Consider the following 25671-nt stretch of genomic DNA (forward strand, 5'->3'; position numbering starts at 1 on the left):
AGGTAGACCAAGCTTGAGGTGTGGAACGTGGGAGATATAAATGTTCCTGTGTGCTGGCCTCATGGAATGAAGGGGGCTGATCCATCTGTGCTGAATGAATGATAAATGAGATTCTCTCCGCTGGCCTGGAGACGTATATAGCCTCAGGCGCAGCAGGGCTTTAAAGGGGATTCTTGGAGCTTGGCAGGCTGTGGGAGAGGGCAGGCATGGAGTAGTTCACAAAGACTCCAGAATCTTTGATCCTGCCCACACTACACAGTTGCGGGTCCTTGTTGGACGGTGCCCCCTCTGCCTCTTCGCTGCTCTCTGAATGGCCAGGCTAACTGTTGACTGTGTCTAAGGCCTAAGGATGGCACCCACTAGACTGATAGACAGGGAGCAAAGGGGGGAAGTTATTCTCCCTCCCTCTTGCCATGTACATCCACTGAAGCTGAGTGTTGGAAGATTCAAGACAGATGAATATTAATTCATGCAACTCATAGTTGACCTGTGGAACTCACTCCCACAGGAGCTACGGATGTCCGTCAAGCCAGGTGCCTTTAAAAGAGGATTAGACACTTTCCTAGAGGAGAGAGAGAGTTGTCGATGGCTGTCAGCCATGAAAGCCATGCTCTGCCTCCGCAGTTACTGGGAAGAAGGGAGAGGGCGACTGGTGGGTCTCTGGAAGAACAGGGTGCTGGCTGAGATGGGCCTTTGGCCTGATCCAGCGGGCTCTTATTACGCACTCCATGTGAGCCTGCAGGAGTATTTTGCTGGGGCGATCCAATTGCGGGTAGTATCCAGACTTGCTAAAGAGGTCACCAGGTCGTGGGACAAGGAGGAGAGAGATTTTTAGCATGCTGTTGAGGAAAGGAGTCTTGGGAGGCAGCCATGTAGTCAAGGATATATGCAGGCCACCTTTTCCAACTCCTTTCTGCTGTCTCCAACAGACGCTGGTTGAGTGGCGAGATTCCCAGCTTAGGTTTTCTCTGTCCCAGTGAGTTGTGCGTGCTGGGATACTGGGCAATGAACTCCGCTTAAAGCCGGCTTCCTCTGGAGCTGGAAAGGAGGCATGTGGCTGTTTGCTCGTAGCGGAGCAGCTGGCGGAGAAGACATCTGTCCCCAGGAACACCTGTTCCTCCCATCACTCTTTAGACATGCAGGACATTTCGCCCTGCCCTCATCACGCTCCAAACTCAGAACATGTTCAGGCCTCCCTCCCTTGGTTGCAGCCCTGCGGCTGCCCTCCCTTCCCCACCCTGGCAGTGCCAGATGTCCCGTGTTGTGGGCAGCAGGAGATGAAGAGAGAGGCAGGGGCATGGCTGCGCCCCGTCTTCTTAAAGCCACACGCCTGGAGGGATAAGGCTGTGGCAGAGAATGTTTGTGGAATACTTTAGCCTGTATTCCGGGATGGAGTAGGCCTCCCTAAATCAGAAAAGCAATTATTAATCCAAGCATGGTTTTCCCCTTCAAAAATGTCAACCCCCACATGTTTATCTATCTGCGTCCGTTAACCAGGCTAACCATTTGCCTGTTGAACCTTTTTTTCCCTAGCAACTCCAGAAAACATTCACTTGCAAGTGTTACCAAATGTCCCGAATGTCAATCCTGGTGCCAGCCAGGCCGTTCAGGTTTTAATCTTGAAACTGTCTTGGGTTTTTGAGGGAAAGCGGGTTATACATGTTGTAAATAAGTACAGTAGTACCTCTGGTTACATACGCTTCAGGTTACAGACTCCGCTAACTCAGAAACAGTGCTTCAGGTTAAGAACTTTGCTTCAGGATGAGAACAGAAATTGTGCTCCCGTGGCGGCAGCAGGAGACCCCATTAGCTAAAGTGGTGCTTCAAGTTAATAACAGTTTCAGGTTAAGAACGGACCTCCGGAACGAATTAAGTACCGTATTTTTGCTCTTTAAGACTGACTTTTTTCCTTCTAAAAAGTAAGGGGAAATGTGTGTGCGTCTTATGGAGCGAATGCAGGCTGCGCAGCTATCCCAGAAGCCAGAACAGCAAGAGGGATTGCTGCTTTCACTGCGCAGCGATCCCTCTTGCTGTTCTGGCTTCTGAGATTCAGAATATTTTTTTTCTTGTTTTCCTCCTCCAAAAGCTAGGGGCGTCTTGTGGTCTGGTGCGTCTTATAGAGCGAAAAATACGGTACTTCACCTGATGTAGCACTGTAAGTGAATAGAGGGTTGCACCCAGGGAATTGGGCATTTCCTCCCAAACGGCTGTCCCACTGAGCACCTTTCCATGATCCCAAGCAGCCCTGCATTGCTTTGGGATTAAAAAATGTGTGGGCAGGTTGGGGCTGGCTTTGAGTGAGGGCTAAGAGTGGGGTCCTCTGCCCCAGAAGCAAAGTGCCATCTGACCTAGAGGCCTGGCAGTATGTGAGCTCCTGAGCGCTGAAAGGAAGCTGCCGTGTGTTTCTTGAAGGAGGAGTCATGAGCTAGCTGCCTGGTGTTGGCTAGTCTGGCAGGGAATGTGCTTTAGGAGGAGTAAATTGAAATAATAATAATAATAAATTTATTATTTATACCCTGCCCATCTGGCTGGGCTTCCCCAGCCACTCTGGGCGGCTTTCAACAAAATATTAAAATACAGTAATGCATCAAATATTACTGCCTAAACAGGGCTGCCTTCAGATGTCTTCTAAAAGTCTGGTAGGTGTTGTTCTCTTTGACATCTGGTGGGAGGGCGGGTGCCACTACTGAGAAGGCCCTCTGCCTGGTTCCTTGTAACTTGGCTTCTCGCAGGGAGGGAACCGCCAGAAGGCCCTCGGCGCTGGACCTCAGTATCCGGGTAGAGCTACGGGGGTGGAGACGCTCCTTCAGATATACTGGACCGAGGCCATTTACTTTATTGTCACTTGTACAACTTGTATACAGTGAGATTACTCAATCACCCCCCACTCAGCTCTCTTAGTCTTAATTCCCCTCGTTTACTGATGCACACCCACCAAACTCGAAAGTCAGTTTCCCTGTTGTTATCTTTTCATTCAGCAGCCTAACAGTCCACAGATAGAAGCTGTTCTTTACCCGGTTGGTGCGACTAATCATGCTTCTATATATCTTCTGCCCGAGGGCAGGAGATCAAGAAAGTGCCGCCAGGGTGTGAATCATCCCTGTGAATTTTCCTCACTCTCCTGAGGCAACGATCTTCCGCTATTTCATCCACCGGATTCACGGGACAGCCCATAATATGTTGTGCTGTATTCACCACCCTCTGTCGGCACTTCCTATCACTTGATGTCAAACCAGCGTACCACACTGTGATCCAGTATGAAAGGACACTTTCTATTGTGGATTGGTAGAAGGAGATCATCAAATGTTGATTGACATTGTTCTTTGGCAATTCTCTGAGGAGACGGAGTCTATGTTGGGCTTTCTTAACCACCTGGGTTGTATTGATTTTGTATTGTATTTAAGAAATGTGACAGGGTGGGATGTGTATGAGAGAGTGGGAGAGAGAAGTTTGTGTCTTCCTGAACAGGACATGTAAAAGGAAGTATTTCATGGAGCTCAGAGTTAAAACTATGGAACTCCCTTCCACTGGAGGCAGAGATGGCCACTGACATAGATGCCTTAAAAGAGGTTTAGACAGATTCATGGAAGAGGAGGAGGAGGCTATTGGTGGCTACTAGCCACAATGGCTGTGGTCTGTCTCCACAGCTGGAGACAGCAGCTGGAAACCAGGAAGGAGGAGAGGGTGTTCTTGTGCTCAGATTCTGCTTGTGGGCACCTGGTTGGCCACTGTGGGAACAGGATGAAGGCGATGCCACACCTGGTTAGGCTTTCAGCTTCCATTCCACACTATCTAGGCCCTCTTAGGGGCCAGTGACTCGGAGGATCACGCCTTTGGGGGATGTCGCCAAGCTCCGACCTTTGCTTCCGCAGAGCTGTTCTTCTCTTGCCAAGTCTCCCTTTCCATGTTGCTGCTTTGCGTTGGCCGTTTGGTATCTTGGGTCCGCTGGTCCCAGTCGAGGGACACAGTGGCTTGCTGGTGGTGGCTCTTTCTGCTGGGTTTCTTTTTTTTTTTGCTCGGCCAGCTCTCCCCCTTTCGCAGTGAGCTTTGGGGACTTGCCGGCTGTGGTGCTAACGCGGTGTCTCTTGTCTGTTCCTTCCCTTCCAGGGTTTTGTTAAAGATGTCCACGAAGACTCGGTCACGATATCCTTCGAGAACAAGTGAGTGTCTGCAAGAGGCGTGCCTGCATCTTTCTCTGCTGTTTTGTCAGAGAGCTGGCAGGCCCAGATCGGCCCGTCCTTTTCCAGCCCTCTGGAAGTAGCGGCTGCCCCTGTGTCCTTGAGGTCCATCGTATGATGAGGGTACAACCCTGGTATAGCGGCTCAGAGCCACCTCTGGCAATGAAACCCCACTGACCTGGGCTTGTTTGCCTAGATTTATGAAGCTGGCACCTTGTGATATGAATGCTGTGTGGGGCTGGTGCCTATAGCTCCATGCTGGCTCCTAGGAAATTGAAATAATATTCTTGCAGACAGTCGCTGCACCCCAACCCATGTCCTTTGCTCTCACCCAGGAAACAAGCACACCAAGAACTCTGGCCAATATACCGTATTTTTTGCTCTATAAGACTCACTTTTTCCCTCCTAAAAAGTAAGGGGGGATATGTGTGAGTCTTATGGAGCGAATGCAGGCTGTGCAGCTATCCCAGAAGCCAGAACAGCAAGAGGGATTGCTGCTTTCACTGCGCAGCGATCCCTCTTGCTGTTCTGGCTTCTGAGATTCAGAATATTTTTTTTCTTGTTTTCCTCCTCCAAAAACTAGGTGTGTCTTGTGGTCTGGTGCGTCTTATAGAGCGAAAAATACGGTGAGTTTCAAAAGTGGGAGTGGTCCCTACTCGCAAATCAATAGTCAGTACTTTTGAATGTCAGTTGTAGTCAATTGTAACTAATCCATTCAAAATTATGTATTCTGACAAGGATTACAAACTCAATTAGAGATTATAAACTCAAACTCATAAGGATATGCATATGAATGGATTAGTTTTTGTTACAATTGACTATTGATTTGCGAGTAGGGACCACTGCCACTTTTGAAACTTATATTGGCCAGAGTTCTCGGTGTGCTTTTTTTCTTGGTATATTTAATAACAGGAACTCCAACTTATTTAACCTCACCCAGGAAACGCCGGCCATTCCCACCCCCTGCTTTGCACTCTGGTGGCAGCTGGGCCGAGGGGAAGAAACAGGGAGCTCTGTTCTTGCTTTGTCGCAACTCCTGCCAGTGGCTAGATTGCTCTCCCCACCAGGAGTTCACTGCCTGTCTACCGGCTGCTGTATCAATCTAGGCACTCCCAGGCTACCAAATACAGCAGCGCAACAGAGCTCTTTCACTCTGGCTGGGGGTCCCTGCAGGATATGATGTCAGGAACTCCCCACCCTTCAGAGCACACACAGTTGTTTGGTCACCCCAGGAAAGTGGGGAAGGTAGTTCCTTCCTCCTCAGTCTGGGCTCCATCTTCATCTTCAATCTTCATGTCCCTTGAGCCGGACACCCCTAACCCTGTTCTCCCAGACTCTGGAGACAGGAGGTTGCGGGGATGCTTGCTAACTTTGTCGCCCACCTGTGTAGGCACCACACAGCATTGGTGGTGGCCCCGATCCCCCAGCAGTTACGGAGCAGGGGGGCTGAACCCCAGCCCCACCCTCCTAAAGATCTTGGCGTGCACGCTGGAAGCTTATTGCAGAGCGGAAACCTTGGCATTCGCATGCAGCAGGGTGGGCTTTTTTGTTTGCTTTTAAACGCTGCTTATTGGAGGGGCGGGGAGGCGAACGTGCCTGAAATTCCTGACTCAGCAGAAAGCCAGAAGCGTCTGCCGGAGGAGAGAGGTTTGAGCCGCTCGCAGAGGTCCTTCCTCGGCAGCTGAAGCGCCAGGGAGACACGTGTCTCTGCAACAGCTGTAAGGAGGGAAGCCACCCTGGCCTCTAGGCGCTGCAGTCAAGCCACCGTAGCTCCCCCACCCCACCCCGCCTGGAAAAAATAAAAAGCTTTGTGGCCGGAGGCTCAACGCTGGCCCTGCTCTCTGAGAAGAGCAGGTGCTGGATTGCTGGGGCTCTCGCCAACAGGCCGCCCAAGTTTGCGGCTCTGGTTGTCAGCCAGTAAGGGACTAGTGAGCAGAGGGAGGCTGGCAGCCTGCCAGCAGCTGTGTCTGGCCGCCTCTGTCTCCCCACCCAGGAGTGGGCGTGGTGGCGGTATGCAAATGCTGCCTAATTCCGCTGCAGCTAATGAGGCAGCCTTGCAGCACCATGGCCAGTTCCCAGGATTGTGCTCTGGCAGGGCCGGAACACAGCCGCAGCACGATCTCCCTGCGAGAGGCAGGGCGGGCTATAAATACCCACCGAGTGTCTCTCTGTCGGCCCCAGTCTCCAGCCCTCCTTGTGGTGTTTTCTGAGTGGGGGAATATGTCCTTTCTTTCATTTCTTTCATCTTGCCTCTGTTCTTCCCCTCCCCAAGAACGCTTGCATGCTCTTAGCAGGCTTCCTCGCCTCTAAACTATTTTGACCCCCATCAAGTTATGGTACTGTGTCCTTTATGTCTAACCAGCGGCGTCGCCAAATAGTTGTGGTTCCTAGGAGCCAGCGTTGAATATTTAAGAGCCAGCGTTCCTTAGCTCTGGTGGAAGGGGTGGAATAAAAGCCACAAGGTGATACATTTTATTTCCTAGGTTCGTGTGCAGCCAGGGGTCTGGATTTTTTTCTGGCAGGTGCAATTGTGGTTGGAAAAGCATGTTGCTAGTAGCGGGGGGGGGGGGAGGGGAGTTCAGGCCGGCTGCCGTTGTCCGATGCATGCTGCTGAGTCATTGGAGAAGAGAATAGCTTGTTAGGAGTGGAGGGGGAAATTTGGGGTGTGCTTCCATTCCGAATTTGTGGGAGGGGCGTGTGCCAGTGTTGACCCAAGGTCCCTGCTGCTTTCACCTGTGCAGAATTCGACCCTTGGTTATTGTTCAGCCCCAAGCACCTCCCATAGCTTGTGAAGAAACATTGTGTGTTGGTGGGTAGCTGGTCTCCCCTTACTGTCACCTGGAATAACTCTCTGCCTCTTCCCAGCTGGCAGCCCGAAAGGCAAATCCCCTTCGGCGACGTGCGGCTGCCCCCACCTGCAGACTACAGCAAGGAGATTTTGGAAGGGGATGAGGTGGAGGTGAGTGAAGGCTGCCAAGAGGCTTTCTGCACCCTTCTGGGGGTGGACCGGGGGGGGGTGATTAGGAAGCTGCTGTGAGTGGAGGGTGGCCCCCTAACTTGAATTTCTCTGTCCTCTTAGGTTTATTCCCGAGCCAATGAGCATGAGCCATGTGGCTGGTGGCTGGCCAGGGTTCGAATGATGAAAGGAGACGTAAGTATCGGACAAAATACACACCCCCTTGAAATATTCCCGGGCATTCAGTGAGGGGGCAGAGCGGCCTGTCCCTCTCACCATTAACACATTTAATGTGCTGAGCCCCTTCCGCCTCCCCGGCACATGGTAGGAGCTCTCCATGTGCACAGCAAATGCTCACAGATTGGCTCCCAGAGCATCTGGGCGCCATGGGCCAAAATGCGGAATAGTGACAGTGCTGCGATGCAGATGTTGCTATGATGCTTCTGTGACGTGTTGTTGTGAGGTTGTCGTAATCTGCCTTAAGTTTCAAGTACATAAAAAGAATGAAAGGAAGCAAACTTCCAGGGTCATAAGCCAGCCTGAATTTGCAGGCGTGAAAGTTTCCACTTCCTTCAAGCAGCAGTGATCAGTGGGTTTCTTAGTGTGAACATAACTCGTTCTGCATTTCCAAGGAAGACTGTTACATCCAGAGAGAGGAGGGGAACCTGCAGTTGAGGGGTGGGGACTGTGACCCTAACCCCATGGAAGAGTTTTCCAGGGTTTTTTTTCTTCCCAGAGGCACAGTGTGCAGTTAGAATTCACTTTTCCCCTCCTGTTTGAGTTTACTAAAGGCAGAACGTAACTGCAGTTCTTTTGGGCACTTCTTTGTGGCTCCCTCTGATCTCGTCCTCCTCTTACAGTTCTACGTCATAGAATACGCCGCTTGCGATGCCATCTACAATGAAATCGTCACGTTGGAGCGGCTGCGGCCCGTCAACCCCAGCAAAGTGGCCACCAAGTGCAGCTTTTTCAAAGTCACCATTGCGGTACCAGAGGATCTCAAGGAGGCGTGAGTGTTAACATAAACGCAAATCAAATTGTTGGTGCTGACCTTGAAAGCCCTAAACAGCCCCGGCCAAGTATACCAGAAGGGGTGTCTCCACCCCCATCGCTCAGCCCAGACACTGAGGTCCAGCTCCGAGGGAGGGCCTTCTGCTCGTTCCCTCATTGTGAGAAGCGAAGCTACAGGGAACCAGGCAGAGGGCCTTCTCTGTAGTGGCACCCTCCCTGTGGAATGCCTTTCCTTCAGATGCCAAGGAGATAAAGAACTGCATAACTTTTAGAAGACATCTGAAGGCAGCCCTGTATCAGGAAGTCTTTAGTGTTTGAAGCTTTATTATGTTATATATTCTGTAATCTGCCAGAGTGGCTGGGGATACCCAGCCATATGGGTGGGGTAACAACAGCAACAACAACTGTGTGGGAGAGGGGGAGCTTGTCTGCCAAATCCACATTCTTTCCGATTCAAATCTCTTTATCAGCCCACATCTGCTTGGGATTGATTTTCCTTGCACTGTACAGACATTTGCTCCATCTGAAGGGAAAAAAGCCTAAGAGCTTCTTAACAGAAGGGAAGTAGGTTTCAGGAGGTGCGCTGTTGAATGAGTCAACTTTTCTGAATAAGCAATATGTAAGGCGCTGTGGTCTAAACCACAGAGCCTAGGGCTTGCTGATCAGAAGGTCAATGGTTTGAATCCCCGCGACGGGGTGAGCTCCCGTTACTCAGTCCCTGCTCCTACCAACCTAGCAGTCCGAAAGCACATCAAAGGGCAAGTAGATAAATAGGTACCGCTCTGGCGGGAAAGTAAATGGCGTTTCCGTGCGCTGCTCTGGTTCACCAGAAGCAGCTGAGTCCTGCTGGCCACATGACCCGGAAGCTGTACCCTGGCTCCCTTGGCCAATAAAGCGAGATGAGCGCTGCAACCCCAGAGTCGGCCACGACTGGACCTAACGGTCAGGGGTCCCTTTACCTTTAAGGACTTCTTAAACCAAATGTGAAGGGAAATGTTCACTGCATTTCTCAATCCTAGGGCAGTAGTCATTCTTGTCTCAGCCCACAAATATATAGCAAGACTTTTACAAACTAGCTCTGCACTGTCCTCCTCGAATGTTGATCGTAAACGTAGCCTGGCATTGAGACTCCTTGGGCTGCCTGTAATCTCAGAGATCTCTTGTAAAACCTGTCTCCAAACTTCACGTACAGATTCACAGGTCCACCGCACGTGGAAGCCTGAACTTTTAGCATCTCAGGTTGGCGTCCACACTTTTCCGAAGCTTCTTACCGTTCCTCTGTTTCCGCTTCGCAGCTGCTCAAACGAGAACGTGCACAAGGAGTTCAAGAAAGCCGTGAGCGCGAACTGCATCTTCCTCAGTTCCACTAGCAGTGAGCTCGTCATTCTGGTAAGGGTCTTCCTCCTCTGTTCCGGGGGTGGCGTCTGCCTGATTAGCTGAGCCAAATTGGGAGGAAAATGCCTGGGACTTGTTCTCAGAGCCGGAACCTGTGCGGCTCTTCACTCCCCTCTAGTGGCAGGAACTGCAGATGACCACTAAATGCGCAAGTGCAACTTCTACATCTACTTGGTGCAGCTCTTGCGTATTTCTCGTCCAGACCGGTGAAGGATTTCTCGTTTTTGCACTTGGGACATGATAAAGGGCATCTTCCCAGGATGGCCGGGGAGTTGGGGGAGTTCTCTCGCTTCAGAGGAAATGATCCTCTCCAGGACCTGTGGTTTCCGTGTTAAATTTCCTTTAACTTTAACTGGGTAGATAATAATAATAATAATAATAATAATAATAATAATAATAATAATAATAATTTTTATTTATACCTCGCCCTCCCCAGCCAAGGCCGGGCTCAGGGCGGCTAACAAGCAATAATAAAGACAAGTTGAATGAATACAACTTAAAAACAAAATTAAAATACTACATTAAAATATTGAAACATTAAAATATTAAAATGTAGCCTCATCGCAGGAGGAGAAAGAAAAAGAAAGAAGAAAGAGGGGGAGGGACTCAAATTGGCTCCAAGCCAAAGGCCAGGTGGAACAACTCTGTCTTACAGGCCCTGCGGAAAGAAATCAGATCCTGCAGGGCCCTGGTCTCATGAGGCAGAGAGTGTTGGCTTTTTGCAGTTTGGTAGCGCTGCAGAGAGCTTGCTGGGGAGACTATGCATTAAAAAGAAAGGGACTCAAAAATAACTCAAACAAGGTTTTAATTACCAAAACAAAAACTCCTTATACACTAAATACATCAACAACAAACCAGACCCAACCACCGACCCACCCCCCAGGGTAATGGGAGAGCTAGGTGCTGCCCCTTATATACTACATCCAAATGCTGACACACCTTAATCAGTGCAACTCAGCAGCACCTGCTGTGTTTCACAGCTGTAAAGCTGGGTCTCATCTTGCTCTGGCCCTTGCTCTGGCCCCTTAAAGACATACACATCAAGTGGAACAATGATGAACCTTTACATTTAAAGTAACCATTCAACAGAGAGTTCCACCAGGCCGGAGCCAGTGTTGAGAAGGATAACTGACAGCTTGAATTCTTGTTAGACTAAACACCTTAAAACCTGCTGGGGCAGTTCTGTGTCGTAGGCTCACCTGTGTTCTTGGTTTGCCAGCACATGGCAGCCTAACTAACTTTTTCGCTCTCTCCCTCCCTGCAGTCCACAAACGAGTCCACCGTCAAGAGGGCGTCTCTGCTGGGCGACATGCACTTGCGCAGCATTCGGACTAAGCTGATGCTGATGTCCCGGAATGAGGAGGCCAACAAACACTTGGAGGTGAGAGAGAGAAGGGACCCTCCACAGCACCCCCTGAGTGCAGGAGCGGAGAAGTCTCTGGCTCAGGACTAGCTGACAGTAGCTGCCATCCTGGGCCCGAAGGACAGGAGTGCAAAGCGGGGAGGCAGAAGGGTGCCTTTCTAAAAAGCGAAGCAGTGCTGGACGATGCAGTGTTTCAGTTTGGGAGAACTCCCTGCCAGATACAGATGGCCAGAGGCCCACCTGGTTCTCCCAGTTGGCCAACCAGGGACCTCTTATGGGAAACCTGGAAGCAGGGACCCCAGCCAAAAGAGCTGCTCTCCCCTCCTGCGGTTTCCAGCAGCTGGTATTTGGAAAGCATGCTTCTGCCTCCAGCTGTGGGCGCCGCGTTCTGCGAAAGTCCCAAGCTTGACATAATAAAATAATAATATATTATTTATACCCCGCCCATCTGGCTGAGTTTCCCCAGCCACTCTGGGCGGCTCCCAGTCGAGTGTTAAAACAATACAGCATTAAATATTAAAAACTTCCCTAAACAGGGCTGCCTTCAGATGTCTTTTAAAGATAGGATAGCTGCTTATTTCCTTCACATCTGGTGGGAGGGTGTTCCACAGGGCAGGTGCCACCACCAATAAGGCCCTCTGCCTGGTTCCCTGTAACTTAGCTTCTCGCAGGGAGGGAACTGCCGGAAGGCCCTTGGAGCTGGACCTCAGTGTCCGGGCAGAATGATGGGGGTGGAGACGCTCCTTCAGGTCTACTGGGCCTTTGAGGCCGTTTAGGGCTTTAAAAGTCAGCACCAACACTTTGAATTGTGCTCGGAAACGTACTGGGAGCCAATGCAGATCTCTCAGGACCAGTGTTATGTGGTCCTGGCAGCCACTCCCAGTCCCCAGTCTGGCTGCCGCATTCTGGATTAGTTGCAATTTCTGGGTCACCTTCAAAGGTAGCCCCACGTAGAGTGCATTGCAGTAGTCCAAGTGGGAGATAACTAGAGCATGCGCCACTCTGGCGAGACAGTCTGCGGTCTGGGAGGGTCTCATCCTGTGTACCAGATGGAGCTGGTAGACAGCTGCCCTGGACACAGAACTGACCTGCGCCTCCATGGACAGCGGTGAGTCCAAAATGACTCCCAGGCTGCGCACCTGGTTCTTCAGGGGCACAGTTGCCCCATTCAGGACCCATGTGCCAGCCTTAGTTGATCCAGTCTAATAAGACCTGCTCTCTCTCCAAGCGTGGCTGCCTGGCCTGAATGTTGGGCCTTTTGTGGGGGGTGAGGCCCCAGGCTTGAAAAGAGAGGTGGGACTCACGTGACTTCTGAGGGCTGTTTCCCATCGTGCCTCTGCCTCTCCCCCCAGACGAGTAAGCAGCTGGCGTCGGCATTCCAGGAGGAGTTCACGGTGCGGGAGGACCTGATGGGGCTGGCCATCGGAACCCACGGGGCCAACATCCAGCAGGCCCGGAAAGTGCTGGGTGTCACTGCCATTGAGCTGGACGAAGAGACCTGCACCTTCCGCATCTACGGGGAGGTAGGGGCCGGGGCTGCTTCTAGACTTCTGGGAGGTGGGCTGGGCTGCTTTCGTTTCGCTTGGTGCTGGCGTGTAGAGAGAAGCAACAAAGACCCACCTGATAAATGAATCCTGTGAGTGGGGCCGGAAACTCCGGTTGTGGGGCTTGGTAAGCAAGGCGGCTTTACCTGAGGAGGAACAAACTTTGGGGTCTTTTGACCTGGAGGGAGAAGGGCCCGGCGTGTGGCAGTTCAGTGGGAGGATCTGCAAACAGTATGTCAGGCCTGAGCAGCCTTGGTGGCCTAAAACCTCGCAAGCCACCAGCACTGTGTGTTGAGATGCTTGTCATTCTGTTCCCTTTTGCTCCTCCGCAGACCCCGGAAGCCTGCAAGCAGGCCAGGAGCTTCCTCGAATTCTCCGAAGACTCTGTTCAAGTCCCTCGGAACCTAGTCGGTGAGTGAGGCAGTTTTCTAGCTCCAGGACGAAACCTGATGGAGCCTCCCGCTCTTTCTCTCCCTTCACAAAAACCTATGTTTGTGAAACCAGATTTGGAAGCCAGCGCTAGCTTTGAGTTTGCTTGGGAGTTGAGTTGCAGCAATTCTGCTTGAGAAAACCCAGGATTTAGTTGCACAAGACATGCAGGGGAAGGTTCAGACCAAGGCAATTGGGAATCTGCTTGGCAGAGCTGTTTCTCAAGCAAAGATCTGTTGCATAGATTTTCCTCAAAGAAGGGAAGGCCATCAATGACTTTCCTTCCCTGTCATTGGCAACGAGTGCAAATGGACGAGGGTGTGTGTGTGCAAAAAGGGGCTCTTTTTGGGATGGAGGTGTTGTTTACTAGTGGGTTTCCTCATCCATTGACCTGTCCCCCTCCAAGGCACCACGGTGCCAATTTGCAAGTGACTTGGCGCTAGGGACATAGAGTTAAGGCGGCAGAGCATCGTGCTATCAGCCTGTGTGTGCTTGATTTGCGCACGCCCTTCAACTCCCTGCTTTCATTTGCCCCCTGCAGGGAAAGTGATAGGCAAGAACGGCAAAGTCATCCAGGAGATCGTGGACAAATCCGGCGTGGTCCGAGTTCGGGTGGAAGGCGACAATGACAAGAAGAACCCCAGGGAGGAGGTAAATTGGGCTGCAGAGCGGAGAAGCCGCAGCAGCAGCAGCTTCTTCCTGTGTGGGTCCCCTGCCCCAGTTCCCAAGCCCCAGGTTTCCGTCTCTTCTCAAAGCCACAGTGCCCCACGTTTGCCCACATGCCACGCCCCATCAAATCATCCCATCTGCGTTTTGTCTGCTTTCAGTCCTTGCTGGCTGGTCCAGTTTGCCCCCTGGCTAAAGCTGTCCAAGACACAGACATTGGACAAGAACCAAATGTATGTCTCTGACTCTTTTCTTCCTTTCTTGGATCCCGATAATCTTTCCCTCTCGAAAACTCACACGGGCCTGCCCTCTGTCCCGCTCTGGTCGAAACTCCGCTTTCCCAGAGCACAAAACGTCATCCCTTTGGTTTAACTGGGATGCCTCTGCGGGGAACGTTGACTAATTGGCTTTAAAGCCGGCAGCCCTGATAACCTCTCCGTCTTCTGCCTGGGGAAAAGGTTCCCTGCTCCTTGCTAACCTCCCTGTCTCCTTTCCCCAGGGGATGGTCCCTTTCATCTTTGTGGGAACGCGGGAGAACATCAGCAATGCGCAGGCGCTGCTGGAGTACCATCTCTCCTACCTTCAGGTAAGTCCGCTGGTGTGCTTCTCCTGGGCAGTGGCGAGGGAGGATGGGGCCACGGGGCAAGCCTGCTTCCATCGCCCTGGGGCCAGAGCCATCTTCGCCAGACCCCTCCATTTCGGGACACAGGTGCAGAATGTTGGAACTGCCGCCTAGTTCTGTGGACCTCTGCCTCCCCCCCCCCCCCCGGTGCTGACATGTTGATGTTTAAAGATCAGCATCGTGGGAGGGCAGCTTTCTAGGTACCCCTCCTCCTTCCCCTCGGAATCTGCTGCAGATCTCTGAGCAAGATCACAGGACAGGTCTTTCCAGGACCAAAGGGAAACTGTCAATCTCCTTTTTTATTTTTGCTGTTGGGTGTTGGATACTGCTCATGGTACTGTATTTTTTGGGTGGGGTAACTATACTTACTCTCCTGCCCACCTAGCAGTTTGAAAGCACGTCAAAGTGCAAGTAGATAAATAGGTACCGCTCCGGTGGGAAGGTAAACGGCATTTCCGTGCGCTGCTCTGGTTCGCCAGAAGCGGCTTAGTCATGCTGGCCACATGACCCGGAAGCTGTACGCCGGCTCCCTCGGCCAATAAAGCGAGATGAGCGCCGCAACCCCAGAGTCGGCCACGACTGGACCTAACGGTCAGGGGTCCCTTTACCTTTACGATACTTACTATGGTTATAAAATTTCATTTTTGCACTGTTTGGTTTTGAATTGCAGTCCTGTTTTCTTTGAGTGTGTGGTTTTGGGGGGGCATAGAAAGCGGCATACAAATAAAATGAGTGAAGTCCAGAAGCTGTAGCTGGGGTGCCCCCCAAATGCTTTTGTGCAGTTCTTTTGGGGAAGGCGCTTGGGGGCCCTGGAAGAGTCCTGACCATTTGTGTCCTTCCTGCCCGACTTTCCCCCAGCTTTTTCCCCAAACGCTGCTGAGAGACCGCCGGCATAAATTCTACGGCGCTCCTGAAGCAGACACTCTTCCCTCCTTCTCTGCGAGGCCCTTGGCTCCTCCCCGACTGGGGTGGTGGTGGCCAGGGGCCTTGTTCTCAACCCTTTCCCCTTCCCCCTGCTAGGAGGTGGAGCAGCTGCGCCTGGAGCGGCTGCAGATCGATGAGCAGCTGCGCCAGATCGGCCTGGGCTTCCGCCCCCTCTCCAACCGGTCGGATAAGGAGCGGGGCAGCTACACCACGGACGAGAGCACCTCCTCCTCCCTGCACGGCACGCGGACCTACGGGGGCAGCTACGGTGGGCGCGGCGGCCGTGGGCGCAGGGGACCCAACTCTGGCTATGGTGAGTTGGGTGAGGCCTGCTGTGTTCCTGGTGGCAAAGGACTGCGCCCAGAATATCTGGGGATTGCACACATGGAAGAGCTCTTTGTATCACATTGCTAACATCTCACCAAATCAGCCGTTTAACATCAAATCAGTTTAGCATCCCTCCAAATCAGCCGTTTAACATAAATCAGTTGTTTAGCATCCCACCAAATCAGCCATTTAGCATCCCACCAAATCAGCCGTTTAACATCAAATTAGTTGTTTAGCATTCCACCAAATCAGACGTTTATCTTAAATCAGCCGTTTAACATCAAATCAGCCGTTTAACATCAAATCAGCCGTTTAACATCAAATCAGCTGTTTAACATCCCTCCAAATCAGCCGTTTAACATCAAATTAGTTGTTTAGCATTCCACCAAATCAGCCGTTTAACATCCCTCCAAATCAGCCGTTTAACATAAATCAGTTGTTTAGCATTTCACCAAATCAGCCATTTAACATCCCTCCAAATCAGCTGTTTAATATCAAACCAGTTGTTTAGCATCCCTCCAAATCAGCCGTTTAACCTCAAATCAGTTGTATAGCATTGGAAGCAGGAAAGACAAGTGGGAACAGGTCCACTCTCCTCGCTCCAAAACAACTGGAGGGCAGAACGTTAGCAGTTTGGGAAGAAGCTCTTGTGCCCGGTGCTGGCTGTTGGATCAGGATAGCGAACTACCTGTGAGTGTGTTTAGGGGTGCCCCTGTCTGGATTGGGAATGAATATCTTCTACCTGGGGTGGCGAGGTTCTGTTGACAACCAAGTTCATTGCTCTGTGTGAAACGTGGTTGTGCAAGCATTGCCTCAGCTAGTGTGCTTCCCACCTGAAAACTTTATGATTACAACCATTCGATTATGGGATACCTTCGTGGCCGTAAGAGATTCAGGAAGCTCCACCTGTTGGACATTTTAAGCATCTCTTAAAAACTCATTTGGGACGCAGGTGGCGCTGTAGTCTAAACCACAGAGCCTAGGGCTTGCCGATCGGAAGGTCGGCAGTTCGAATCCCCTCGACGGGGTGATCTCCCGTTGCTCGGTCCCTGCTCCTTCCAACCTAGCAGTTCGAAAGCACGTCAAAGTGCAAGTAGATCAATAGGTACCACTCTGGCGGGAAGGTAAACGGCGTTTCTGTGCGCTGCTCTGGTTTCGCCAGAAGTGGCTTAGTCATGCTGGCCACATGACCCGGGAAAACTGTCTGCGGACAAACGTCAGCTCCTTCGGCCAGTAAAGCGAGATGAGCGTCGCAACCCCAGCGTCGGCTGCGACTGGATTTAACTGCCGGGGGTCCTCTACCTTTACTTTTAAAAACTTGTTTGCCAATGTTGAAGATTAGGAGCATTTACCCTGCTTGCTGTGTAGCATTTTTATAACAAATTTGCTGCATGTTGATCTCCATTTGTGGAAATTTTACATTATTTAGGATATTTCGACATTTAATACTTTTAGAGTCTTGTAAAGCAGTTAGAGCAGCCTTTCTCGACCTGTGGGTCCCCAGATGTTGTTGGACTACAACTCCCATCATCCCTGAGCTCTGGCCTTGCTAGCTAGGGGTGATGGGAGTTGTAGTGCACAGGTTCACCTGCACCATCCAGACTCTAAAAGGGGTGGGGTGTCTGCTGAGAGCAGCTTGCCGGAGCCCCTGCTCTAAGCCCCGCCACTTAAGTTCCCACTTGGGCCCCCTCTTTCCTCGCCTCGTCTCCCTAGCTACCAACTCGGATGTGTCCAACGCTTCGGAAACGGAGTCGGAAAAGAGAGAGGACTATGAGTGCCCGCCGCTCAGTGACCGGGACCATCGCCCGGAGGACAACCGCAGACGGCCTGGGGTGGGGCGGGGCCGGGGCCCTGCTCCGGCACCTCGCGGAAGTAGCAGCAGTGGAGGAGGCAGCAGCAAGTACAACAGCTCCTCCATCAGTTCAGGTACGAAAGAAGCGGAAGCCTTTTTGAGATCCCCGCAGCCAGAAAGCGGGCACGCTCCATCACTCTTGTGTCCCAAACACTGAGCAGCCTAAAGACACCTCCCCTCTCATCAGTGGCTTCTGAGCTCTGGATTTCCTAGGACAAAGGCCTAGGACAGGGTGGTCTAACATGTGGTAGCCTTCTAGGCCTTTTTTTTTTTTTTGGAACATTTGACGCCCTAACACTGCCCCCCACAAAGCCAGGTGAGCAAGGTTTTGGGAAGGCAGTGTGAGGACCCTCTGACAGGGTCCTAGAGTCCTCCAGCCTCCGACCCAAAGCCTATTTCGCATTTCACCACCTTTGGGACGGAGATGAGAGGCCTCTAGGACCATAGCTGTCAACTTACAGATTTGAAAACAAGGGACCAGCAGCCAAAATAAGGGATTTTAGTCAACCAGATAATTTTGGAGAGCAGCGGCGGTTTTTAGCCCTTCGTTTCCAGAGGTTGCTGCTCAAGACACCAGCCAATGAAACACTGCAATTAAATAACTACAAGCAGCAACCACTTTTTGTGCAAAACTAAGTCCAAGCTACGAAGATGCTGCTGCAGTTCTGTCTCTTTTCTCTCGTGCTCCATCTGCAGCTCTCAATTCCATCAGGTGGGGCGGGAGGAAGGGGGGGGGGAAATAGCGCCAGAAGTAAACCCGCAGATCAGGCCATCTATGCTAGTCTACCACTACAAATCTATGGGAGAAGCGTTTGCGGTCCTTCCCTTGTAGCCCTTGGAACACCTGCCCACGCCTCTGCCTCCTCCTCTCTCTGAACTGCTTTCTCTATGGTTGCCCTCGCTCTCCTCTCAAGGCTCCTCAGCAATTCATAGACCATGCCAGGCTGCCCATCTCATTCGGGTCCTTTGGCGGCACAGCCGCAGTACGGCCTAGCGGGAGCGGCGGTGACGGGCAGAGGGGAGGCCCCAGGCAGAGACGCTCAGTTCGGCAGCCGCGAGGAGGGTGGCGGCGGAAGAGCCCGAGGCTCCCCCCAGTCCCAGCGGGAAGGGGTTCCCGGGGGCCGAGGCTGGTGAGAGGAGGCCGGAGGGGGGCGGACCGGGCAGCCAAGCAACACAGTTGGAGCCTCCCTCCTCCCTGGCCGGCAGGGAGGGAGGGAGAGGAGCTGCTTCCTTTGAAACCCGGGAAATTTAAGGAATATCGATCAATAAGGGACAGCAGCGGGACACGGCACTGGGATAGGGGACTGTCCCTCCAAATAAGGGACGCTTGACAGCTATGTCTAGGACCCTTCCACAGAGCCTTTCACCTCTTCCACTAAGCCTAGTGCCTTGCTTCTCTAGCCTTCGGAAGGCGAGCCGAGGGGGCGGGCATCAAGTTTTGGCCTCCCCGCCACCTTGCAGTGACAAAGACAGTTGACTGGCGGCCTCTTCCCTCTGCAGTATTGAAAGACCCTGACAGCAACCCTTACAGCCTGCTGGACAACACCGAAACTGACCAGACCGCGGACACGGACGCCAGCGAGTCGCAGCCCGTCAGCAACCGCCGGCGTCGGTCCCGCCGGCGCCGCACTGACGAAGACGCCACCATGATGGACGGAGGCCTGGAGTCGGACAACATGTCTGTCAACGAGAACGGCCTGGGTGAGTGGAGGGTGGGGCAGAGCCATTCCCAGCCGTAGCTTGTGGGGATCAGGAAGAGCTAGGAGATGTGGAAGATGAGGCTGGTGGGCTCTTTCTCTTGGTGGGGCAGGCCCTACCTGCCTTCCCCGCCAGCTTTTAAATACCTGCTGAAAACTTTCCTATTCCTGTTCTGAAGTATGGTTGCAATATTTTTTTTAACTTGTTTTATCAGGTTGTTTTTTGCAACCAAGAGGCGTACAAATTTTATGAGATAAATGGCTATACAGTGGTACCTCGGGTTACATATGCTTCAGGTTACAGACTCCGCTACCCCAGAAATATTACCTTGGGTTAAGAACTTTGCTTCAGGATGAGAACAGAAATTGTGCTCCGGCGGCACGGCATCAGCAGGAGGCCCCATTAGCTAAAGTGGTGCTTCAGGTTAAGAACAGTTTCAGGTTAAGAACGGACCTCCGGAACGAATTAAGTACTTAACCCAAGGTACCACTGTAAACACATTTTTACAACACAGCAATATAGAAATATATTTGTAAATAAATAAATCTAGTGCTGCTCCTCAAAGTGCCTACTTTGCTTTTAAAGTTGCACCTGTGGTGGCTGGAAATGAGGGTCTGATTCTGCTCACGTTTGGCCAGTTGAGTGCCATTGTCAATGAGACGAAAGGGGCCATAAATCCTTACCTCTTTAGCCTGACCTTTGACACTTGAGGGGTATATTTTTAAGACCCACCTTGCTTTTGTGATCATAAGTTTTTGTAAACTGTTTTTAATACTGGCCGTGTTTCGATGCTGTAACGCACCCAGGGACCTTAGGGCAAAGGGAGAGTTATTTTTATTATTTACGAAATAATAATATTTCATTAATATTAATGTAAGCAGATGGGATATGAGCTGACTGTGACTATCCAGGAAAGAGAATACAGTGGTACCTCGGTTTAAGAACTTATTTTGTTCTGGAGGTCTGTTCTTAACCTGAAACTGTTCTTAACCTGAGGTACCACTTTAGCTAATGGGGCCTCCCACTGCTGCCACCACGTGGTTTCTGTTCTCATCCTGAAGCAAAGTTCTTAACCCAAGGTACTATTTCCGGGTTAGTGGAGTCTGTAACCTGAAGCGTCTGTAACCTGAAGCATCTGTAACCCGGTTGTCAAACGTAATCTGTTCCGGAAGACTGTTCAGCTTCCGAAACAATAAACAACCAAGGCGCAAAATCCATTGAAAAAATGGAGGAACGGACCTTGGAAGCCATTCAACTTCCAAGGCGTGTTTGAAAATGGAAGCATTCACTTCCAGGTTGTCTGTGTTCGAAAGCCGAAGCGTTCAATGACCGAGGTTCGGCTGTACAGTGGTACCTCGGGTTACAGATGCTTCCGGTTACAGACGCTTCCAGTTACAGACTCCGCTAACCCAGAAATAGTGCTTCAGGTTAAGAACTTTGCTTCAGGATGAGAACAGAAATTGTGCTCCAGCGGCGCGGCAGCAGCAGGAGGCCCCATTAGCTAAAGTGGTGCTTCAGGTTAAGAACAGTTTCAAGTTAAGAACGGGCCTCCGGAACGAATTAAGTTCTTAACCCGAGGTACCACTGTAATAGTATAGCAGAACTGTGGAGATGGAAGGGGCTGCCAGTGGCCATCTAGTCTAACCACCGCAGTTCAGGAATGACAAATCTTGAGAGTCACTCAGGTTGACAGGCAGCCTTCCTATCCCTCCTGAGTCCGCCCTGCCTTTTCTCTCCGCCAGAGGAAGAGTCTAAACCGCAGAGACGGAACCGAAGCAGGCGCCGGCGCAACCGCGGCAACCGCGTGGACGGCTCCATCAGCCGAGACCGCCAGCAAGGTATCGCCGTTCGGCCTCCCTCTCTTCCTTTGGGGAAGGTTCTGCGCCGTCACCTGCTTGGGCTTTTTTCTGTGCGTGACCTTGTGTCTTCCCCCCCCCCCTTCCCCATCGCCAACAGTCACCGTAGCCGATTACATTTCCCGAGCAGAGTCTCAGAGCCGTCAGCACCCACCGCGCAAAGAGAGCCGAGAGAAGTCGTCTGAGGACAATGCACCCAAGCAGAAGGTGAGCAAAGGCCGTTTTCCACAATTTGGGGCACCTGGAACAAAAACGTGGCAGCTTCTGAGAAAAGCAGCAAGAGGTTTTTCTTTTTAATATTTGGGGTGCGGGGAGCCAGAGAAACCAGTTCAGGCTTGTTGCCGCAGCTGCCCTCGGGCTGGTCAGGCTGCTGTGATCCTGCTCCTCAGTCCAGACTGGGAAGCCTGCGATGGTGAAACTGGATTTTGCATATTGATGCTGCGCCATCTTGACGCCTCTGTCAAGTTCTGATCAGGTGCAATAATGTCCTTTTTATATGGAGTGTGGAAGAAGATGGTTGAGAAGTGAGAAACTTCCTCCATTTGAGGGGAAGTTTATTTTAAACGTGTTAAAAAAATAGTCGCTTTGCTTTATTTTTTTATTTTTAAGTAAGGTTTCAGCAGCTGTTCAAGTAACATTTTTTCCGTCCAAGAAATAAATACCATAGCTGAAGAAAAATTGTCACCATGAAAGAAATATAAAGATACTACAGTGGTACCTCAGGTAAAGAACTTAATTCGTTCCGGATGTCCATTCTTAACCTGAAACTGTTCTTAACCTGAAGCACCACTTTAGCTAATGGGGCCTCCCACTGCTGCCGGAGCACGATTTCTGTTCTCATCCTGAAGCAAAGTTAATAATAATAATAATAATAATAATAATAATAATAATAATTTATTATTTATACCCCACCCATCTGGCTGAGTCTTCCCAGCCACTCTGGGCGGCTCCTAATCAAGTGTTAAAAACAGTACAGCGTTAAATATTAAAAACTTCCATGAACAGGGCCGCCTTCAGATGTCTTCTAAAGATAGGATAGCTGCTTATTTCCTTCACATCTGAAGGGAGGGTGTTCCACAGGGTGGGCGCCACTACCGAGAAGGCCCTCTGTCTGGTTCCCTGTAACCTCACTTCTCGCAATGAGGGAACCGCCAGAAGGCCCTCGGCGCTGGAGCTCAGTGTCCGGGCTGAACAATGGGGTGAAGACGCTCCTTCAGGTATACAGGACCGAGGCTGTTTAGGGCTTTAAAGGTCATCACCAACACTTTGAATTGTGCTCGGAAACGTACTGGGAGCCAATGCAGATCTCTCAGAACCAGTGTTATGTGGTCTCCCAGTCCCCAGTCTAGCTGCCACATTCTGGATTAGTTGCAGTTTCCGGATCACCTTCAAAGGTAGCACCACGTAGAGCACATTGCAGTAGTCCAAGCGGGAGATAACTAGAGCATGCACCACTCTGGTAGGGTTTTAGCCTGCGTACCAGGTGGAGCTGATAAACAGCTGCCCTGGGTTAGCGGAGTCTGTAACCTGAAGTGAATGTAACCTGAAGCGTTTGTAACCCAAGGTACCACTGTATTTCTTGCTGGAAATGATAAACCGATTTAGGCCGGCTACAGCCATGCCTCTCTCAAGTTTGCTGGGCCTGCGAAGGGGGTAAATGGTTTGCGTTTTGTGGCTTGTCTTCCAGGTTGAGACCACCAGCAAGGTTGTCAACGGCCCCACGGAGAACGGCGAGCATGCCGCCGCCAGCGAGGAGGTGGCTGCCCTGGTGAACGGCGTGTCCTAAGCTCGCATGCGTGCGGGGCCTCTAGCCCCAAGTCGCAGCCGGCCGAACCCTCCTCTGAAACGAAAACGATCCCTACTTTCCACCTGCTTGCAACATCTTAAAGAGAAAACGAAATAAACACCACACCAGTCTCTTGTTTAAGAACAAAACCATTATTTTAAAAACGAAACGAAACAAATCGACCCGAATCCCAAGGTAATGATGATCTAGCGCTCGTTAAAAGCTTGCCAAAGATGGGATACTCTTCTTTACCACAGCTCTTAACACATCCTGGTTAAGCTTTCAGCAGTGGCAGCCAGACAGGGCAGTGAAAAATTCAAAACAAAACCCCTCTTTTCTTTTCTGCCCTCTTGTTATGTCAAGGGGGGGGGGATCTCTGACGCTACCTGAGCTCGTAACCCCCCTCCCTTTCCTTAGAGGCGCACACAGTGTAGGGGGAAAAACTACTATGACTTAACATGCATCTGTTTTTGGTGACTTATAAAAGTGTTTTTTTTCTGTTTAGAATGTGAAGAGAGAAAATAAAAAAAATAACTGGCTTTTCAAAACTGGAGAAAGGAGAGGGGGGAGAGAAACCTGTGCCTTTTGATGACGATACACACACACACAACACACACCGCGAGAGCACAAGAGTGCTCTTGTGTTCGTTTTTTTGTTCCCTTTCCTCTTTGACTAGTGAAAAATCAAAGGCGAGGTCACGTCTGGGAGCGCGAAGCAGGAAGTCTGGCCCGCCCAGGGCACACAGAGGGGTCCTGAGGTTTGTTTTGGGCTGTGCGCCCCTTTCCCCACCCCAAAGGGGGGGTTCTGGCCACAGAGAGGTAGGACCCTCTTCCGCAAACCAGGAGACGGGCGAGGCGGCGCTCTGCTAGGGAGAAACGGGAGACGCAAGGCACCTGCTTTATAGGCCCACCCCAGACCAGTAATCCTTTTCTTAACCCCCCCCCCCTTTGATTCTAAAAACACTGTGGAAGACAACAGCAAAAAGAGGGGGAAACGCCAGGCTTTTAGGGCGCAAGCGGACGTGGCAACGTCGCTCCTGGCGCGGCTTGCCTTGAGTTTGTGTGTTTGTGTGTGGGGGGGAAAAGGGGGGATTTGATCTGTGACGGTTGAGACTATTTATTTTTCACTGTACAGTATTTAAAAAGAGAATAAAAAACCCAACTCTTGAAAAAAACTACAACGCCTAAATACCAAGGTTGCTTTCTGTCCTGCCTGCCATGTTCTCTCTGTCTCTCTTCTTTCTCTCTGCCCGGTGGGGGGGCGGCTTACGGAGAACGAAGCCCCCCTCGGCCGGTGACTCCTGCTGCTCAGGCCTTCAATAAAATGCGACGAGTCTTGCCAAAGTTGGTGGTGCGGTTTTGTCCGACGTCTACAGCCTCTGCACACGGAGAGGGGATATGGGGGTGAGATGTGGCAGGGGGGGGTTGGAAGGGTTCCCGGCCCAGCCTTCATCCTGCTCATGCCCAGCGGCTCCTGGCGTGCCTTACAAGTGGACATTTGTGTGAGGGACAGAGGCTGTTCCCCAAACTAAGTAAACGAGAAATCTGGCTAACGTAACAGCTTACCTGTGGAAGAACCAAATTTGGTGGTTTCTAGAACGAGCGCTGTCTGGGAAGGAGCGCCCCATGACTGACGTTCAAAATCGTAGAATTGGAAAGGATCATACAATCATAGAAATATAGACAACAATCGCACGAGGCAGGCAGTCATCCACTGGGAGCTTCCTGGCTGAGGGTCAGAATTCGAACCCGGACCTCCCAGGTCCTAGTCCGACACACAAGGCAGGATAGGCTGCTTTTGTGCAACCCTTGGAGACGTTCCTTCATCTAGTCTCTCTGCCTTTCCTGGGGTGCTTTTCCTTGGTTGGTGTCCCAAAACTGACACTCTTGCGGGGCTCAAATTGCACCTGCCAGTGCCTTTACAAAGGTAAAATTTGCAGGTGGTGCTCCTTTTTCTAAGGAGGGGAGGAAACGGGGTGGGGGTGGGGTGGCCCTCTAGCTGAAAAATATCTCTGGTACACATATTAACAAATCACCGAGACACTCTGGGTGGGCTCATCATGCCGCTGTCTTGGAAAGATCCTTTGCTCCACTGTCATCCTGACACTCCTAGAACTCCAGAATTGGAAGAATCCCTGATGGAGAGCCCAACCAAAGGCTCTTGCTGTCTGAAAGCAAAGTCCTACTGCATGGGTAGGCAAACGAAGGCCTGGAGCCTGGATCCGGCCCAATCGCCTTCTCAATCCAGCCTGCGGACAGTCCAGGAATCAGCATGTTTTTACATGAGTAGAATGTGTGCTTTTATTTAAAATGCATCTCTGGGTTATTTGTGGGGCCTGCCTGGTGTTTTTACATGAGTAGAATGTGTGCTTTTATTTAAAATGCATTATTATTTGTGGGGCATAGGAATTTGTTCATTTTTCTCTCTCCAAAATATAGTCCGGCTCCCACAAGGTCTGAGGGACAGTAAACCGGCCCCCTGCTGAAAAGGTTTGCTGACCCCGTCCTAATGCTTCACCTAAATCTCATTTGAATCCAGTGGTTCGGGTTCTGCCTGCTGGAATCGCGGCAGATTTTATTCAGGTGCAAAAAAGGGGGCGGATTTGGAATACATCACTGGCCCGTGGTTGTTTAGTCGTGTCCGCCTCTTTGTGACCCCCTGGACCAGAGCACGCCAGGCCCTCCTGTCTTCCACTGCCTCCCGCAGTTAGGTCAAACTCATGCTGGTCCCTTCGAGAACACTGTCCCACCATCTCGTCCTCTGTCTTGCCCTTCTCCTTGTGCCCTCCATCTTTCCCAACATCAGGGTCTTTTCCAGGGAGTCTTCTCTTCTCATGAGGTGGCCAAAGTCTTGGAGCCTCAGCTTCAGGATCTGTCCTTCCAGTGAGCACTCGGGGCTGATTTCCTTCAGAATGGAGAGGTTGGATCTTCTTGCAGTCCATGGGACTCTCCAGAGTCTCCTCCAGCACCAGAATTCAAAAGCATCCATTCTTCGGCGATCAGCCTTCTGGCATGCAAGCCTCCCAGCACCCTTTCTTCCCCCCCCCTTCCACAGGTAAGTCTGC

The 25671-nt window shown here is 51.3% G+C and overlaps 1 protein-coding gene and 1 long non-coding RNA gene across 3 annotated transcripts in view; one reads left to right on the top strand and one right to left on the bottom strand.

Annotated features, from left to right (window-relative positions):
• The window catches only part of FXR2 (FMR1 autosomal homolog 2), a 32237-nt gene extending 8287 nt beyond the window's left edge, over positions 1-23950 (top strand). The window contains exons 2-18 of one of the 2 annotated variants that reach the window (XM_081886800.1): positions 4108-4160; positions 7044-7137; positions 7258-7329; positions 7995-8143; positions 9441-9534; positions 10805-10921; positions 12256-12426; positions 12780-12858; positions 13418-13527; positions 13704-13775; positions 14042-14128; positions 15185-15401; positions 17129-17341; positions 18768-18968; positions 20708-20803; positions 20922-21028; positions 22509-23950. In XM_081886800.1, coding sequence (XP_081742926.1) covers positions 4108-4160; positions 7044-7137; positions 7258-7329; positions 7995-8143; positions 9441-9534; positions 10805-10921; positions 12256-12426; positions 12780-12858; positions 13418-13527; positions 13704-13775; positions 14042-14128; positions 15185-15401; positions 17129-17341; positions 18768-18968; positions 20708-20803; positions 20922-21028; positions 22509-22607 — 2031 coding nt within the window. In that variant the 3' untranslated portion in view covers positions 22608-23950. The remainder of the gene's footprint in view (positions 1-4107; positions 4161-7043; positions 7138-7257; positions 7330-7994; positions 8144-9440; positions 9535-10804; positions 10922-12255; positions 12427-12779; positions 12859-13417; positions 13528-13703; positions 13776-14041; positions 14129-15184; positions 15402-17128; positions 17342-18767; positions 18969-20707; positions 20804-20921; positions 21029-22508) is intronic. The other variant, XM_081886801.1, reaches the window with a different exon arrangement.
• Positions 1-25671, bottom strand: part of LOC309355952 — a 100798-nt gene that overhangs the window by 70368 nt on the left and 4759 nt on the right. The gene's annotated exons all lie outside the window — the stretch shown is intronic.

This window comes from Podarcis melisellensis (assembly GCF_964234715.1).
Source record: "Podarcis melisellensis genome assembly, chromosome: 13".
Classification (NCBI taxonomy): domain Eukaryota; kingdom Metazoa; phylum Chordata; class Lepidosauria; order Squamata; family Lacertidae; genus Podarcis; species Podarcis melisellensis.